Genomic DNA, 17,390 nt, shown 5'->3' with positions numbered 1-17,390 from the left:
AAGAACAGGCGGATATCTGCTTACACCAAGAGCGGTAGAGATCTATTTTAAAAAGCAGGATCTGGTTTCTGTATCTGCCCATCTCCGTCCTGCAGGCTCCAACTAATTAGAATACAAAGATGCCAGCAGCAGCAGCAGCAGCATTTTGGCCTCTGGCTACTGGCCTGGCATTTCAAAGGGTGATGGTATGCCTCAGGGTACACGATTGGTTCCACTGCAGTTCTCACCATTACGCTGCTTTTTCAAAGCTTGGCTGATGTTTGAGGTGAAGCTGCCCTTGAGTTCTGGAAATGAAAATAACTGCCTAATCTCCGGTTCATAACCATGACAAGTGACATTTGGTAGAACACTGACACAAATATCTAAGCATTATATTTAATAATAAAAGTTCAAAGTTCATTCTTGACTTTGGAAACAGCAGTTGGTGTGGATCTTTAAATCATGTCACAAGCAGATCATTCATCAGTGACTAAATGGACTACATGGTGAGATTGTTTTCTCAACTACAGTATTTCTAAGACATTTTTTAACAACAAGTTTGGACTCAAGTTGACTCAAGGTGATTAATTGCAAAAAAACTAGCCAGCAGTAATTAATTTACACTGTCATAACATAGACGAAAATAGGAGTTGAACTGCCCATTAAATCATCGCATTCCATGTCCAATTTTTAAGGTTATCTTCCAATGCTCATAAAAGAGAGTGTCGATTTTATTAGACTGTTTTGAAAAACAGGATGGAGCAGGGTGTTGTTATCATGGAGTCGAGGGCAGCCGTGTGCTCTCCTGTCTGACCAGCTGTTGTTTTGTAGACTAAACTGAGCGTGCTGTTAAGACAACGAAGGGTTCCCACTGGCCAGCTCAGCCTGGCGCTGTAATTACTGAGATGGCTGAGGACAGGTGAGGGCTTCATTACACAACACACCCGTATATAAATGCACGCGCACGCACACACGGATGCACATCCAAAAAATGTTTCACACTCACAAACACATACTATGACGTGCACGCTCATGCTGGAACACACACACAAACACACACACACACACACACACACACACACACACAGAGGGCTCTAGAGTCATTAATCTGGCTGTGGGGGAATTCAAATGTAGGATCTGAACTAATTGGCTCCTTTGAGAGAGGACGCAGAGTGCAGCAACCACAGCAGACATTGCACCAAAGACAAACTGATACATAGAATTCATCATTTATAATTTAGCAACATGCAAGAATGTTGTTTCTGATCTGCCTCTTGTAATAATATGTTTTCATTCTTGGGTAATACAAGATTATCCTCAATTGCCAAAAACTGAGTGGAGTCTGATGATGGATGATGATGGCTCCCCAGGATAGCCACCCTATATAGTTACATTTTATCCCTTAGTATCAAGTTAGCGGGGCCTATAGTGATCCCTGGAGCAGTTTTGTCTGTCTTTTGTTGGGAGATTAGGCAGGCATGCAGCATGGATTTGCCATTGTGGTTTAGTTCCTATATAATGGAGCAACAGGCCACAACACCATCAGTAAGGTTTGGATACTAGATGGGTATTTCAGAACAGAAAACGGAAGGACCACTCAAACAAAAACAACTAGAGTAATCCTATTATTAGCTTTATGTTATAGATACATACCACCAGCAAAACAATATGTCCCTGCTGGAATATTATACAGTAGGAAATAAATAACCGTATGTCCCATGCAAGGCAAAAAGAGCAAAAAGTGTTACAATGTGACCTTGAGGCCTACTACTGAGTAACAAAGCAGTCCCAAAACCCACTGCATGCAGAGCACACTTGAACAGTGGATCATGCAGAATGAAATTAAGGTGAACAGGCCTTTTTTACAGCAACCATTTGGACCTGTCAAGCACAGGTCAACAACAGGTCTTCAGGCAAAAGAAGGCCTGAGGTAGACCTGTAGTTAGTTGACCACAGTGTGTGTGGGTGCTCCTTGTATCTAGTTTCCCTTCTTTTTCCCCATTGACTTGTATGTGTTTTCATCTGGTTTGATTTTCAAAGCCTTACTGGTCAGTCAGTTTTCGCCCGACAGCCACCAAACTTCATGTGCTCAGGCCATGTCACCAAACACTCAATGAATGGCACCTTGACCCCCACTTGCCTTTGTGCCCGGAGGACTGGGAGGACATTGTCTGGGCTGGAGGAAGACTACCATTGTTGCACTTCATTTTATTGTGAATTCATTTTTGAAGTTCTAGGACTGGAGGAACTATTGTTTTGGGGAGGGGGGTGGGGGAATGAGGGAGATCCAATCTAAAATTTCACCTTGGGCAACAACATAGTCAGGGCCGGTGTTACACCGTATTTGGTGACCCATCAGATTCTGTTACCTGCAATGTTGAAAGAAGTACTTTGATTCTTTACTTAAGTATAAGTATCTGATATATTAAATAAATTTAACAAACATCATTAATAGTGATGAGTCAATGCAAAGGCCGCATTTTAGTACTTTAAGTAAATTTAGCTTGTAATACTGCAGAATTTTTACTTGTAATGAAGTATTTTTACATTGTGGTATTGATAGACTACTTTTACTTCAGCAAAGGCTCTGGGTACCTCTTTCAACACTGCAGGTGACAGAATCTGATCGGTCACCAAAATACGGTGTAACACCGGCCCTAACTACCGGTATTCCCTTGTTGCACCCGGACGAAATAAGAAGACGTACCATGAATTCAAGCGTGGAAAACACCACCAACGTTGTCAGGAGGAATAAAGAGGAGAAGAAAGTTCTTCGAAAACAAATAAAAGCTAGTCACACTTTGCTGAAACATGAAGGCATCAGTACGACATCGCAGCCGACCAAGGTGACGCAGAACAATGACGTTTATAAACAGGAAGTTGCAGCTGATCGTGAAGAAAGCTAGCTCACATGTACCTTCCTCTAACATGAACGTAAACAAAATACGCATTTAGGTTGTCTTTTCAGCTCATGTTAGTTGACTGCTAGTTTAAAAAAGAAGACACGCTAGACAGCTACTTAAAACACAGTCAAATGATCAGTCATTGCTTTAATATCTGCTTGCAACTTGTGATTTCAGTCATATATTGTTGTAATTTATCCTAAAAGACATTAAATAAAACAACGCCGACCGTAAACAAGTCAACATGGAAGTTAGAAATCAGGGTCAAAAGAAGGCAGCAAAGGAAGAAATACTATATAAAAATCTGCATTGTATGCTTTTTCTTTTAGTTGCCAACAATTAAATTAACCGCCGAATATTTTAATAATCTATTAATCTTTTGAGTCATTTTTTTTTAAAGAAAAAAATTCCAAAATCTCTGATTTCAGCTTCTCAAGCGTGGGTATTTTCTGGTTTCTTTACTCCTCTATGATAGTAAACTGAAAACTTTGGATTGTGGACAAAACAAGACATTTAAAGACCTTGGGCTTTGGGAAACCGTGATCAACATTTTTCACCATTTTCTGACATCTCATGGACCAAACAACTAATCGGCTAATCGAGAAAATAATCAACAGATTAATTGATACTCAAAATAATCATTAGTTGCAGCACTAGTATATTTATTCCAAGACTTTTTCCCAGCTGCTGTAACACCTGAATTCCCCCCACTGGGATCAACAAAGTGTTGTCTGTAAAGTTAGTATGTGGTTCTTGGACTTTGTTGAGTCAGTATTAGGAAATAATAAGGGCTTGGTTACAGTCAAGTTTATTTGTTTACAGCTTGTCATCATCAACGTCTGACTAAAACTAAAAACCATCAAGACAAAAACACAAGACATTGTTTATGTGACTATGGAGGCTGTTAGGTGTTCAGCAGTCTGACAGAAAGGGGAAGAAGCTGCTCATTCTGGTGGTGCAGGACTTAACGCAATGAACTTAAAGGACAGGTTCGCAAGTTTTCAAGTCTGTCTTAAAACAACAGTCAAGTTTTCCATGCTGTGATCATTCCTCCTGTTCACACTGGTTTTTAAAAGATCCCCTTCAAATGTGCTTTCAATGTAGGTGATGGTGGCCAAAATCATTTTGTGCAAAAATGCATTTAAAAATAAGCGTTATTAGTGAAATTAAGTACATATGTTTCAACGTTTCAGTGCCAAAGTCCCTGTTTTTGTTGCTATACTCCCAACGCAGCTCAACAGGGAAACACAAAGAGGGAATTTGATGCTAAAAAGAAGTACATGTGGCAGATATCCACTTGATATGACTAACTCAGACTGCTGAAGCCTCATATAAGCTTCAGATAAACTTAAATACATTTTTGCACAGAAGGAGTCTTGTGGATTTTGGCCCCCATCACTTACATTGTAAGTCCATTATGAAGGGATGGTTAGTCTTGCTTTTAATTTGCCAAGTTTACATTATTAATTTCTAACTGACATTGTGGGTGTATGTGATTTGCTGTTGTGTGTAGCTTTGTATTTTGTATGGTGTGTTCTATGTGTTTTTTTTTTTTTTTTTTTGCTTGGTACTGTTTGTTGTTGTGCTGTTGTATGTTTTGATTGTGGGGGACTACGGATGCAAATTAGCTTTGAGCTAACTCCGGTGCAGTGCATCTTTAATGTTTAAAACTGCACACTGTTCTAATCAATAAATCAAATCTACTTTATGGCAAAATAACCCTATTTCAGTGTTCATCTGGGCACCTGACAGACTTGAAAAATTGTCCTTTAATGCAACCAGTCTGATAAACAACAAGTCTACTGTTCTGTCTCCTCTGCAGAGTTTGGTGGTGGCTAACGGCGGCCTGGGGAACGGCGTCGGTCGTGAGGAGCTCTCCGCTGTGCTGAAAGAGATGGGAGAGGTGGAGACTCTGGTTATGCCCCCTTACAAGCCCTATGCTTTTGTCACGTACAGGTACAGGTGCTGCATGAACAATACGTTACATCTTTGGGATCGTTTTTCTATCTGGTGCAGGCATTGACTCTTACTGTGGATATCATTGTTCTGTCTGCAGATCAGAGGAAACTGCTCGGAAAGCCCATGTCCAGCTTAATGGCCAAAAGCTGCAATGTGGAGAGAACAGTGTCACTCTCTATCTCATTTTTGTCGACTCAGGTACTCGTCTTAAACATTTGCACACATACAAGCGCTATGCTTGTTTGAAACATATTGTTTATCTCACTTGTCAACCATGTGCTCCACAAATCATATCTTCCACATGTTTTTATAGCCAGTAGAGTGAGCCTCATTGTTTCTACTGTACGTGTGTGTATGCAGTAACCTGTGAAAAGGAGGCGTCTGTCCCTCTGCCAGAGGGGTTAGTGTTGGTGGAAGACTTTGTGTCTCCAGAGGAAGAGGCTCTGCTGCTCGCCGCTGTAGACTGGTCGCACACTGATGATGATGTCACTGGTGAGGGGCTGCATATTGTGTTTTATGAGCATGTGTGTGGTTGTTGTGTTGCATCTTAAGCTGCTATGCAGGAACTCGTCTTTATTTTCACCCAGAGTGTTGATTATAAACCTACAGTAAGTCTTATAGATTATACAATATTGATTAAAAACTAGTTTGAAGGATAAAATATTCTCAAAATTACAGTTAGATTGAAAAAAGTATAGTAATTGTAGTAAATTTATGCACTAGAACACTCGATGCAAGTCTTAATGAATTATGAATAGTTATTTTTCATCATGTTGTCGTACAAAGCTGTTCTATATGATACACATATAAGAACACGATCTTATCGATCTTTTGGCTGATTAGCCAACTAATTGATTGATCTAATGTCTTTTAGCTCAAAAAGCTCTGAAGCACAGAAGAGTCAAACATTATGGTTTTGAATTTCGCTATGACAACAACAATGTGGACAAAGACAAGCCGTTACCTGCAGGTGAGTATTTTTTGGCTTTATGAGTTGCATTTTTTTTCATAGTTTTGACTTCACCTACAATTTTTTGGGACTCCGCACCTGGACAAGAAATATTTGTTTTTGTGTTTCTGATTTTCATAGTTTTGGTCGTCATTCCTATCACTTCAAATAACATTTTACTCACTGATGATCATCCTACTGTATGACATTGGGACACAGTTTGCCAAAAAGTTGCCAAAAATCAGAAATAGTACAAGTTGTATTGCTTATTATTCAGCAGAGACTGAGATTTTTTAATGCTACATATCTCAACATTTCTGTTTTCAGCTCTGCATGGTGACCTTTCAGTATTTAATAGCTCAGCGTGCCATTATATACTAGGTCATGACGGTCGGACATTGTAATAGTGGAGGAGAAAGTAAATTGATATATTGATATAAAATTCAAAAAAACAGAGGAGCTTAGCGTGTGTGTGTTTGTGTGTGTGTGTGTGTGTGTGTGTGTGTGTGTGTGTGTGTGTGTGTGTGTGTGTGTGTGTGTGTGTGTCCAGGTCTACCTGAGGAGTGTCAGTCTGTTCTGCAGCGGTGTGTGAAGAACGGACACATGGAGATCATGCCAGACCAGCTGACTGTCAACCAGTATGAGTCTGGACAGGGTTTGTTATTCCAGTCATACCTTTGTTCTGTCACACTCTCCTGACTTGTGTTATCACATATGGTGAAACTAGCTGAAATCAAACCTTTGATATTGCTTGAAGTATTGATCACAAATGCAGAAAGCTGTTCAGAATACGAAAAACATGCAGTGCTGTTAAAAATTAAATAGTTTATAAGCATGAATAATTCACAGAAATATCAATGTCTTCGCCTGGGTGGTGGTTTGGGGGTGTGTTCAACAATCAATATTTGGTGGAAGAAGTGATTCTCAGCATGATCAGCCAATACCTAATCAATACCATATTGAGTTTAATCATATGGGCTGGAGGGATTTTAAGCACACACAGGGCTGGAGAGTTTAAAGAGAGGCTCGAGAGGCACTGAAAGATAAAAAATACAGATGTATGAGTAATGTGAGGTAGTTTATTTATTTCATAGGTTGTAGGTACACTGTATGTGTTTAAAGGAAATAAAATAAAAGATAGAAAAACTAAAAGTCGAGTATTTCAGACACAGTTTCAAACTAAATAAAAACTAAAGGAGCTCACAAATAGATGTTATTGATTTTTACCACAAGGTGGTAGCAGAACCTTTCCAACATGCCGATGAAGGATGATTGAAAATCCTTGGTTCTTAAGTTAATAGAATTAGAGCACTAGCATCCCTTTTTAGAGCTGAAATAAGGACTTCGGTAACGGAGTTGCTATTAATTATGTTATTTTAACTCAATCACATAAACTCAAATTTATTATTAAATGTCAAGAATGCTATCGAGTTTCTTATTTATTCTTACTGTATTTCAACTGGTCGACCTATTTTCCTTTTACATGTGTGTTTTTACTTTTTGCAGGTATTCCTCCTCATGTGGACACTCACTCTGCCTTCGAGGACACCATCCTGTCACTGAGCCTGGGGGCAAAGGTATGACGTCACTCAGTCAGGATCTGTTTAGTTTAGGCCTCTAACGTTTTCACAAACTCTAGTGAACAATCTGTGGACGATGTGGCAAAACGTGGAACAGAAAAATACTCGCCATATAAATGTGGGTCAGTAAATCAATCAGCAATCAAGCCATTATTGACCAATAGACCTCAATGTCTATTCATCTATAATTAAAAATGACAGTTAAACATTTAAAGATAAAAAGTGATGATCTTAAAAACACCAATACAGCAGATAAATGGCTACACGTAAATGGAAATAAAGTGTTTTTCCAGACACTTGTTTTTCTTTCTGTGTCTGCATTGGATCAATCAAATTAAGTGTCACTTCACTGACCGCTGTCCCATGGGGCACAGCACTCCAAGATGAGTGTGTGCATGTGTGTGTGTGTGTGTGTGTGTGTCCAAAACAGTATGTTTCCTATCTTGTGTCCTTTACGGAGAACATTTTGTCACCTTGCTTGCTACATCTCATTCTTTTCTCTCTCTCTCTCTCGCTCTCTGACGCACACATCATCATCATACTCTCTCGCCCTCTGTGGTATTCCTGTTAATGCAGCATGGAGCATGCAGATGAATGAACAGAAGAGATGCGCTTTTTCCTTTAAACAGCGGGTGCTGGGATGCTAGTTCAGTCTCTGCAGGGTGACCGATGTAGAGAAACACCCATCTGTCCCTACTTGTCTGAAACACAGGGGCTCTATTAGCACTCGCATGTCATCTGTCACAGCATCTGTCACACACACACAGACCGGCAGACAGCATGTGTGTGTGAGTGCAGTGTATTTTTTTTTGTCTGAGCTTTCGACTCTCAGTAGGACTGTGTCACATACTGTGTATTTTGTAGCATTCTGTGAATCTGTGGATGTAACAGTAATTTGATTTGGTTCGGATTCTTTGCGGTAAAGAATCATTGCATCAAAAAGGCTCCACTCCATTTGATTAACTTGATTTGATTCATTTCAGTTCCACCAAAAAGTAAATGCATTAAGTGTGAAGCAATGCACCAACAAAGGCAGAGAAGAAGAAGCCTGCTAGCAAGTAAACATGGGTGTAAACAGTGCAGATTTCAAACTTTTAAGAAAAATCAGCTTTGCAAAGGTTTCATGAGGAAAGAAATGCACATCTGTCAGACCTCAAGGATACAAGCATTGGATTTTGGTGAGAAATGCTGAATGTAAACAGAAACTTTGTTTACAAGAAAGCTCGACAGGGCACTTTAACTTGAATTGGTTGCCTGTAATTATGTATTTAAAATAAGAGTTGCACTTTCCAGGTTTATTGAGCTTGTTTATGTTTGCTAAAGTCAGAGAGAGAATAAATAATGCCCATAGGTGTGTGTGTGTGTGTGTGTGTGTGAGCAGCTGCCAGCATCACCATCGATTTAGTCACATTCCACTGGTTTCATTGATTGGCTAATACTCCTCAGATGGGAACAGCGCAGTCCTGTCTGTTGTGTGTGTGTGTGTGTGTAAGATGGAGATTTCAGTTTTAGTTTCAGGGAAAGATCTAATTCATTTGCTTATGTTGCATGTACATAGCTCTCTCACATCACATACAAACACATATGTCTCTCACTCGCACACACACACACACACAGATACATACACATGCCTCTTCTTCACAAAATCCAATTTTCCTGCTGTCAGAAGTTGGAGAGATGCAGTTTGAAATAGTGTAGATGTAATTTCCCAGCAGAGTTCATGCTGTTTTGCCCTGTAAGGAAACATTAGGATCAAACACCAACGCTGTGGTGCTGGTTGCTAGTGAGAGAGCAAGTACTGAGTCTTTTTTCTTTCCTTTTTTTTTCTTTGGGTGACGTCAAAAATGTTAAGTGACAGGAAGGAGGTTTTTAAAAAAAAAAAATATTTCAGTTAATGTTTGATGTTACAGTCTTGCAGTAGTTTTGTAATAGTTGAAGAAAAAATTCACAAGAAAACATTTGCTGCTGTACAGTCAGCCAAACCAGCTGAAACTTTAATACTGAACACTCAAATAAGGTGACACATAGCTGACTGATAAACACTGAAAAGCCCAATAAGCCATTACTTATTGGATATTGTATTGATAACCAAAATTATACTTTTACTGATACTTTACTGAATATAGATGCATTTTTCTACCAAATGATTTATTTTTGTCTTTACACAAACAGCTGTATAATTACTCTTTCCTAAATAGAATACATCACAACACATTTTTGGCATCTTAAAGGTCTGCCTCAGTTTCTCTCTTCTGTATTTAATGGAGACATATTTTGTTTTTTTTGTTTCTCTCTGTGTGCATTCCTCAGTTTTCATATAAGTGGTCAGATTTTTAAAATGTGCATGTCTGTGTATTATTACAGACGGTGATGGAGTTCCGCCATCCTGATGGTCGTGTTGTTCACGTGCTGTTGCCAGGACGAAGCCTCCTGGTGATGAAAGGAGAGAGCAGATACCTCTGGACCCATGGGTGAGCTGGACTGTGTCAGGTGGATCTGTCTCTCCTGCTGGGAGTCAGTTTATCTTATCAGGTCGATACACAGAGGAGAGACAATGCTTTTCTCCTTCTCTACCATTGTAGTGAAGGATAGGAATACTGAATGTACTGACCTTTCTCTGGGCTTCGCACTGTGTAACTGTACAGTCAACTCTTTTTTTCACATTTCAGTCTCCTCACATAAAATTTAAAGCAGGCAGGCTCAGGGTCCACATCTTCCTGTGTTCATACAAAATACACCAATTTTACAGATCAGCTGCTGTGAGCTTGTTTATGAAAATCAACAACTGCTGCATCATAGTTTTCTTTTCTTTTTTTTTTTTTTTTTTAGGATTACTCCTCGGAAGTTTGACATGGTGCCAGCCTGCGACCCACAATGCCCTGCTGATGCAATGTCTAACCCCGGAACCAACAGCAATCTCACCCTGAGCAAGAGGGGCACCCGCACTTCTTTCACTTTCCGCAAGATCAGACATGAACCCTGCTGCTGTGGTGAGATTCATGCAAGTGAACAATAACATAAAACTCTGTGTGATTGTTTGATTGTTTTTCCCCAAATTCAACTTAAAATGTGTCTGTGTACCACCACCTGTATGGTTCATGTTATATGATTTTCAAAAGCACATCACTGCAGCATGACTATTTTTAGTAGCAGTGATGCCACTGAGGAAAAATCTGTAAGATCGCTTGTGCCATGATCCTCCCAGTGAGCCACACAGCAGCATACGCTAACATTGTGAGTCTGTTAATCTGAAGGTTTGCACCATGCTAGTTGCAGATCAGAGATTTCATAATGTAAACAGTTTGCCTCCAATCATTGCTTCTTAATGGAGTCGTAACACAGATTAGCCAGGTTGTTTAGTGTGCTGGGTAAAGGACAAAAATCCGTTTCTCTTGGGGCCTCTGATGGCCTAGTAGTTAAGATGCATATCATATACTGTGATTGCAAAGTCCTCTGTTCACTTCCAGTAATAACCCGCTCTCTCACCCTCACACTTGTTTCTATCTCTACTGTGACCAAATAAATACAAAAGGTCAAAAAAAAAACTTGAAAAAAATAAACATCTGAAAGTTTTGTGGTCATTAAAATTTAAAATGTTGTCAAATATGCTTACTCACTGTCTTGCTGAGAGTTAGATGAGAAGGTTGATACCACTCACATGTTTGTGCAGTAAATATGACACTAAAACTAGCTGCTTGTTAGCTTAGCTTAGCATAAAGTGTGAAAACAGGGAAATAACTAGCCCGGCTCAATCCAATGCCAAGCTATTACTATATATAACTACAAGTTTAATTTGACTTTTTATTCCAGCTCCACTTCATCTTTGATTAAAGAGATAATTGTCTTGTTCAGATATTTCAGCGTTTGGTTAGCTTCCCTAACTGTAGCCACCTAGCTGTAGCCACTTAGCTAACTAGCAAGGGTCAAGTATAAAGTAATTTTCAATTTTTGAGACTTGAATATGGAGTGGATAATATGTAAAACAAAAGGCTAAAACAAAACTGACGGCTTGTTTGATGAAGCAATGAAATTTAACATATCTGGTCAAAGTGACGTGGTCATGCTTCAACTGAATGTTATTGTTGGTGTGTATGTATCACTCTTTGTTCTCACCATTTACCCCATTTATGTCTTCTTCTCCTCCCTCTCTCCAGCCTTCCCTTCTGCCTGTGACAGTCAGGGAGCTCCCTCAGTACCCTCAACCTCTCCACCATCTCCCCCCTCACTTCCTTCTTGCCACACCGACGCAGCCCGTCTGGAGGAGGAGTATGTGCACCAGGTGTACAACGCCATCGCCTCCCACTTCAGCAGCACTCGTCACTCCCCATGGCCTCGTGTCTGCCACTTCCTGTCCTCGCTCCCACCTGGAAGCGTGCTAGCTGATGTGGGCTGTGGAAATGGGAAATACCTGGGTGTCAACCCAGAGGTGATTGCTGTGAGTGTCATCATATATTATAATAATGTCTGTAATCCTGCGTCACTGTGTTGATCCCTGTGGGGAAATTTCCGTTTTCATTCCATTTTTATTGCGAGCGCTTCAGAGATTACTATGGCTGCGAAATGCCACACAGTTTCATAACAGTCGTTTATGTGCAGGAACATGGTATAACTACAAGGGCTGTTTCAGGGGCACATATACAGACAGCAGAGACAACAAACAATGAATCTTCATCTGAGTTACCTCCTCTGCTGCTGCCTCACATGTAAAAGACAGAGCTCCAACAGATTCCGGAGGACAATCTAAGATAGTGTAGCATTTCTTTAGACCAGTCTTCTGTAAATATCAGTGTGTTTACATACACCTAAGTATATAACCAGGTTACTGAGAGAAATCAGGTTATATGGGTAATCAGGGGATGCGTTTACATGCACTGTAGTAACCTGGTTTCTGTAAATCTGCTTATTTTGGAAGCATGATTTTAACTATATTAGTGAAAGAAGACGGTGCTTCCTGCAGGCAGGCAGACAGACAGACAGAGTGGGCCTCTTCCTTATAGCACAAAAGTAGAAACTGACTTATTTAGATGTCTACAGGCTACTTTGTTTTAGTTTAAATTTTAGTTTTTAGTAATTTGGAATTATTTTTTAATATGAGGATGCATGTCTAATGATCTCTCCTTTCATCCAGCCACTCTGTGCTGTGCTTTCTGTCTGCAATTTTATTATGCACACGCATACTTCAAAAAAGATGATTAGAAACCCGATTAGGTGTAAAGTTGACAGAGAAATCAGCATTCAGGAAGAATCTACTATAGTATACTATACTATATAGTCTTTATTCTAAGATAGGCTAAAGATAAGATCGGATAGTCTCCAGTTCTGAGTTTGCACTTAATGAAAAGACGTGAGATTAATTTGGAAATTTTCATCTCACTATTGGAAAGAGTGTCCCAAAATTTTGAACTATTCCTTTAAATAAAACTTCCATTGCATGACACAGATTTAAATACTTCATTTTCCTCACCCAGCTTTTATATGCTGTATGTTTAGGCATTCAGGTAAAGCGCCTTTTCAGGGTTACTTAAAGTTTAGTTCTAAACCAAAAAGGCACTGCAAAGGTCACAGCTTTTGTGCTCATTATTCTTATAAATATAAAATGAAATGGTAACAGAGTAGCTGTGGCAGGACCTCAGCTTCCAGTTGCAGATGTTGCATAAGCCAGACACCTCTCTGCACCACAGTGAAGTCAAGAGAGAGGACGAAGAGAGGTCTGCATCACTTTCCTTGAGCAAGAAGCTGCCTATTTACCTCCCAGTGTGAGTCAGGTTGCTAATGTGGGTAATGTTGTGGTACTACAGCAAGTATTATTGTTGACATGAAGGCAAATATGTTTAATCAGTTCGTAACTAGTCTGTTTTTTTTAAGTTGACTCAAGTGTAAACATTGTGTCCCATTTAAAATGAGCTAAGTAATACACTTTGGGATGATTTCCTTGGTGTTGTGTTCCTCTCACTCCAATTTCTGTTGGCTGCCATTGTTTGCATTAGCTCAGTTTCCATGGTAATATCCTAAATTTTCTGTTTACGTATGCACACTGGGATATTCATGTTAGGGATTTGGGAGGTGCGTGTAAGCAGCTTATCCTGACGCAGACCGTAACCATGAAATCATTATTGAGAACACTGTGATCATGCAGGTCACACTCCAACTTTCTACAACCCACTTTTTCTCTCTTTCTGTTTCTATTCCTCTGTGCCGCTCTGCTTTTTCTTTTTGCCTCTCTCTTCTGTCCTAAACCCCCCCCTTTTCTTCTGACGTCCTTTCCCTGTCTCATTCTCTCCCCTTGCTGATTAACACTGTTAACACACGCAGCTTTAATTGAAATTAAAAAGCTTGAGTTTTGCATGTTTGCATGTCAGTAACAGATTGAGTGCATGTGTGTGTAGGATTTCTCACTATCTCTTATCACCTCTGTCTCTTTTGGGATCGTGTGACTCATGAAGCTTGATTGAATTTCTCAATGAGACAAAATGTTGGAAATTCCTGCATCCAATCGCCTCCTCTTCTCTCCACTTAAACCATTTCTCCTCTGTTATCTCTTTTTTTCCTCTTTCACTGCATCTAATCCATCTTCCTACCTACTCTTCTCTATGTACTTCTATAGCTCCTCTATTTTTAATTCCTTTACTACCCTTAAATTAAAAAAAATCTACTCTGTGTGAAGGTTTTTGCAACTGCGGATCTGTATGAAAATGTGTCTTTCTCCACTCCTCAGCTGATAAATTTTTGGTCCTGTCCTGCCTGTGGTCCTGTTTGTGAATGACATTGTATACCTGCGTCTTTTTTCAGGTGGGTTGCGATCGTAGTAGTGCTCTTGTCCAAATCTGTGCAGAGAGGGGTTTCCAGGCGTTTGTGTCGGACGCCCTCAGTGTCCCGCTACGAACAGCCTCCTGCGACGCCTGTATCTCTATAGCTGTCATACACCACTTTTCCACACAGGTATGTACAGAACACACACACCAGTGACAGTTTAATCTCTGTGAAAAACTTATTGCTGACTCTGACACACTAATATTAGGAATAGGAATGTTTTTTAATATTAAATACTAATATTAATCCTTATTATTCTAAATTATTCTATGACATCTAAAAAGAGAGAAATATAAACTGAAATTCAACTTTCTTTGCTAGTTGTTTCAGGGCAACAACACACTAAAGAAATAACCCACTCAGAAATGTTACTACTTTGGAGACAGGCTTCCTTCCTTAATTCTTTCCTCCGCAGTTTCATTTCCAACACTGATCAAACATCACAATGGCAGAGCAAAAATTCAACCTTAAATCAACCATCATTTCTAAGTCTCTTAAAAGTCCATTTTAAGTGAATTTGTGAGTTTAGTTTCTGTGATTGAAAAGGTCAAATAAAACTGTTTGTGAATGTGTTGCAGGAGCGTCGGCTGGCAGCAGTGAGGGAGCTGTTAAGACTCCTGAAGTCTGGAGGTCGAGCACTCATCTATGTTTGGGCTTTTGAACAGGAGTACAAGCAGCAGAAGTCCAAATACCTCAAAGACTACAACAAAGAGCATCCTGGGAACCACAGCCCAAACAACAGCATATCAGAAGACAGCCAGGGCCCTGACAGACACTTAGAAGACAACAACAAAACACACACAGAGAACTACAGGCCTGTAGACGACATACCAGATTCTGGCAAAGTGACTGATGGGAAACTTCGCGTGCACACAAATCGCACCGCCTTTAACACTCAGGACCTTTTAGTTCCCTGGCATCTGAAAAAAGGAGGAGGAAGAGGGGAGGGAGAGTCAGGAGAAGGTGTGAAGAGGGATAAAAGGAAAGGAAAGTCCAAAACGATTTCTGATAGATCTTGCCCAAACAGTCTTAACTCCAACCAGGAGCCTGACTCCATGGCAGTTTGCAAGTCTGAACCCAGTCCAAGTAATGACACAACTCAGGCGTCCAGCTGCGGTCTGAAGTCAGAGCCTGAGAGCGGCTCGGCGCCTGTCTTCCACCGCTATTACCACGTGTTCCAGCAGGGGGAGCTGGAGCAGCTGTGTGTTCAGGTGGCTGGAGTCAAAGTGCAGAGCAGCTACCACGACCAGGGAAACTGGTGTGTCATATTAGAGAAGGAATGAGGGAGACGAACTGACCGAACAATATATGAATTCTATAATGAATCATGACGATTAATACTATGTAGCCAGAGACTAAATTAAAGAATCTTACAAAACAAACCTAAGCAAGTGATGCAAAATAAATATAAAGATTTTACCAAATGACTGCTGTTGTTGTGTTCTTACTTCAAGCATAATTTGTTTACAAGAGATAAAGGTTTACAAGAGATTCCAGGACAAGCAACAACTTGATATATTAAGATTTAAAAGCTGAAATCAAGTATTAGACTGTTTGGAAATGTTAATTGCCTGAACAGTCCTGCTGAAAATAAATTGAACTAATTGAAACAAACCTAGATGAAGTGTTGAGGAGGAATATGAAAAGCATTTACTGTACAGTAGATCACCAACAACACTCTTTATCTTACTGTTTTACTTATTCCACCGTCTTTGACCTCAGTGTCTGCTCAGAATCCTCTGAGCTGTAACTAAGCTGTAAACAGTGTGCCCGACCTTTTCACATTAAAGGGCCGGGTGTAACGTGGCATCTTAGGCTGTGGGGGATTTGCTGTTTTCTTTTTGTTTTTGTTAAAAACATGTCTGACGGGGTATTTGTGCATTTGATTACCATGTTACCTTACCTTGTGTATGTTGCAGAAAACTAGACAGGGGGTATCACATGTTGTGACTTAACAAAGTTGATGGACATTTAGCAGCACCATTGCTTCTTACCTGAGTGGTCTTGTTTAGAGAATGTAGGATAAACATAATATTAGGATTAAAAGGGCTTAAAAGCAGGTAACTTCATGCACATCATACATGCGTCAGACATGCAATATGTACTATAAGCTGAGCAAAGAACAGCTGATTCATGATAGTGTGCAAATGTTTGTCCTGGTCACTAAAGTGTTAAAGCCCATTTTAGACTGAAATGACATAACATTGAACCTACAGTATGGCTTAGAGGAGATTATTTAAACATTTCAATTCAAATTCAATAAATTGTTTTACATTAAATTAATATTGGAACAACAATATTAATGTTGCTTCATGATCTTCAGGATAATGGTGAATCCTTTGAATCAGTGCTGCAACTGACATTTTTTTCACAATACAGTACAATTTGCTTGAAAATGCACTTGTGCGCAACCAAAAATTTAAAGGCAATACTGAATTTGAAGTTTGATTCTATATTAGTTTTTAGATTGGAATAATATACACAACACTGAAGTATGACTTCATCAGTCTTTCTCTTTTTGACTCACCCACACATAACACACTGCATCCAATTAACAAGATAAGTTTTACCAGACGATTGTAAAGACAGAATGAGTTGTGGGATAATGGGGTATTGATGGCGGCAGAGTGGAGCCTGGTTATTTGTTGTGGCCCCTCTGTGGCAGGTTAGTAATTGGGCTCCGGGTAAATTGCCCCTGTGGCTCCTCAGTCCTCTGGGACCCACACAGACAAACACATTGCGGTGCTCGGGCAGAAGATGGTTTGGTGGCTTTTATTGACAGTAGTTTATTCATTAAGGTGAAGCAGACTGCTGTGTGTGTGAGAGAGGGAAGAGGATAGCGTTTTTGTGTTGTTGTTGGTGAGTCTGCCAGCTGATTTTTGCTTGTCATTTGGAGAGATAATTAAAATCTAAAGGTGTGCCTCCCCCAGGCATGGCCCATTGATGCGACAGGCTACAAGACATTTAAAATCTTTCGCTCACAGGAGTCAAGAGACATTCATATTTACATAATATGTAACAATTACTTCCGTGAAGGATCAGTGATCTGTGTGATTGTGCTTCATTTAAAAGAGAATAACTCCAGGTAGAGATGTAATAGCATAAAATAAGCCTGTGTGATTATATGTGATCAAAAGTATCCTGTGTACTTTTGGTCTGGGGGTCTTTTTCTTGGTTTAATCTAGGCCCCTTAGTTTAACTGAGGGAAAT

The 17,390-nt window shown here is 39.9% G+C and overlaps 1 protein-coding gene and 1 long non-coding RNA gene across 2 annotated transcripts; one reads left to right on the top strand and one right to left on the bottom strand.

Annotated features, from left to right (window-relative positions):
* Window positions 1–2,644: 2,644 nt before the first annotated feature.
* alkbh8 (alkB homolog 8, tRNA methyltransferase) lies at window positions 2,645–15,608 on the top strand. The gene is made up of 12 exons (XM_042415305.1): window positions 2,645–2,825; window positions 4,705–4,838; window positions 4,939–5,039; window positions 5,202–5,333; window positions 5,716–5,811; window positions 6,341–6,445; window positions 7,297–7,367; window positions 9,735–9,841; window positions 10,200–10,360; window positions 11,525–11,805; window positions 14,160–14,309; window positions 14,759–15,608. The coding sequence occupies exons 1-12, from the start codon at window positions 2,688–2,690 to the stop codon at window positions 15,461–15,463; spliced, it is 2,181 nt and encodes a 726-aa protein (XP_042271239.1). The 5' UTR covers window positions 2,645–2,687; the 3' UTR covers window positions 15,464–15,608.
* Window positions 9,786–11,554, bottom strand: LOC121899463. Its single transcript, XR_006096710.1, has 3 exons — window positions 11,484–11,554; window positions 9,982–10,087; window positions 9,786–9,875 (listed from the first exon to the last, which is right to left on the bottom strand). It is a non-coding gene; the product is annotated as an uncharacterized LOC121899463 (long non-coding RNA).
* Window positions 15,609–17,390: the final 1,782 nt, after the last annotated feature.

Source organism: Thunnus maccoyii, chromosome 6 (assembly GCF_910596095.1).
Source record: "Thunnus maccoyii chromosome 6, fThuMac1.1, whole genome shotgun sequence".
Lineage (NCBI taxonomy): Eukaryota > Metazoa > Chordata > Actinopteri > Scombriformes > Scombridae > Thunnus > Thunnus maccoyii.
This window is presented reverse-complemented; position numbering and strand designations above follow the sequence as displayed.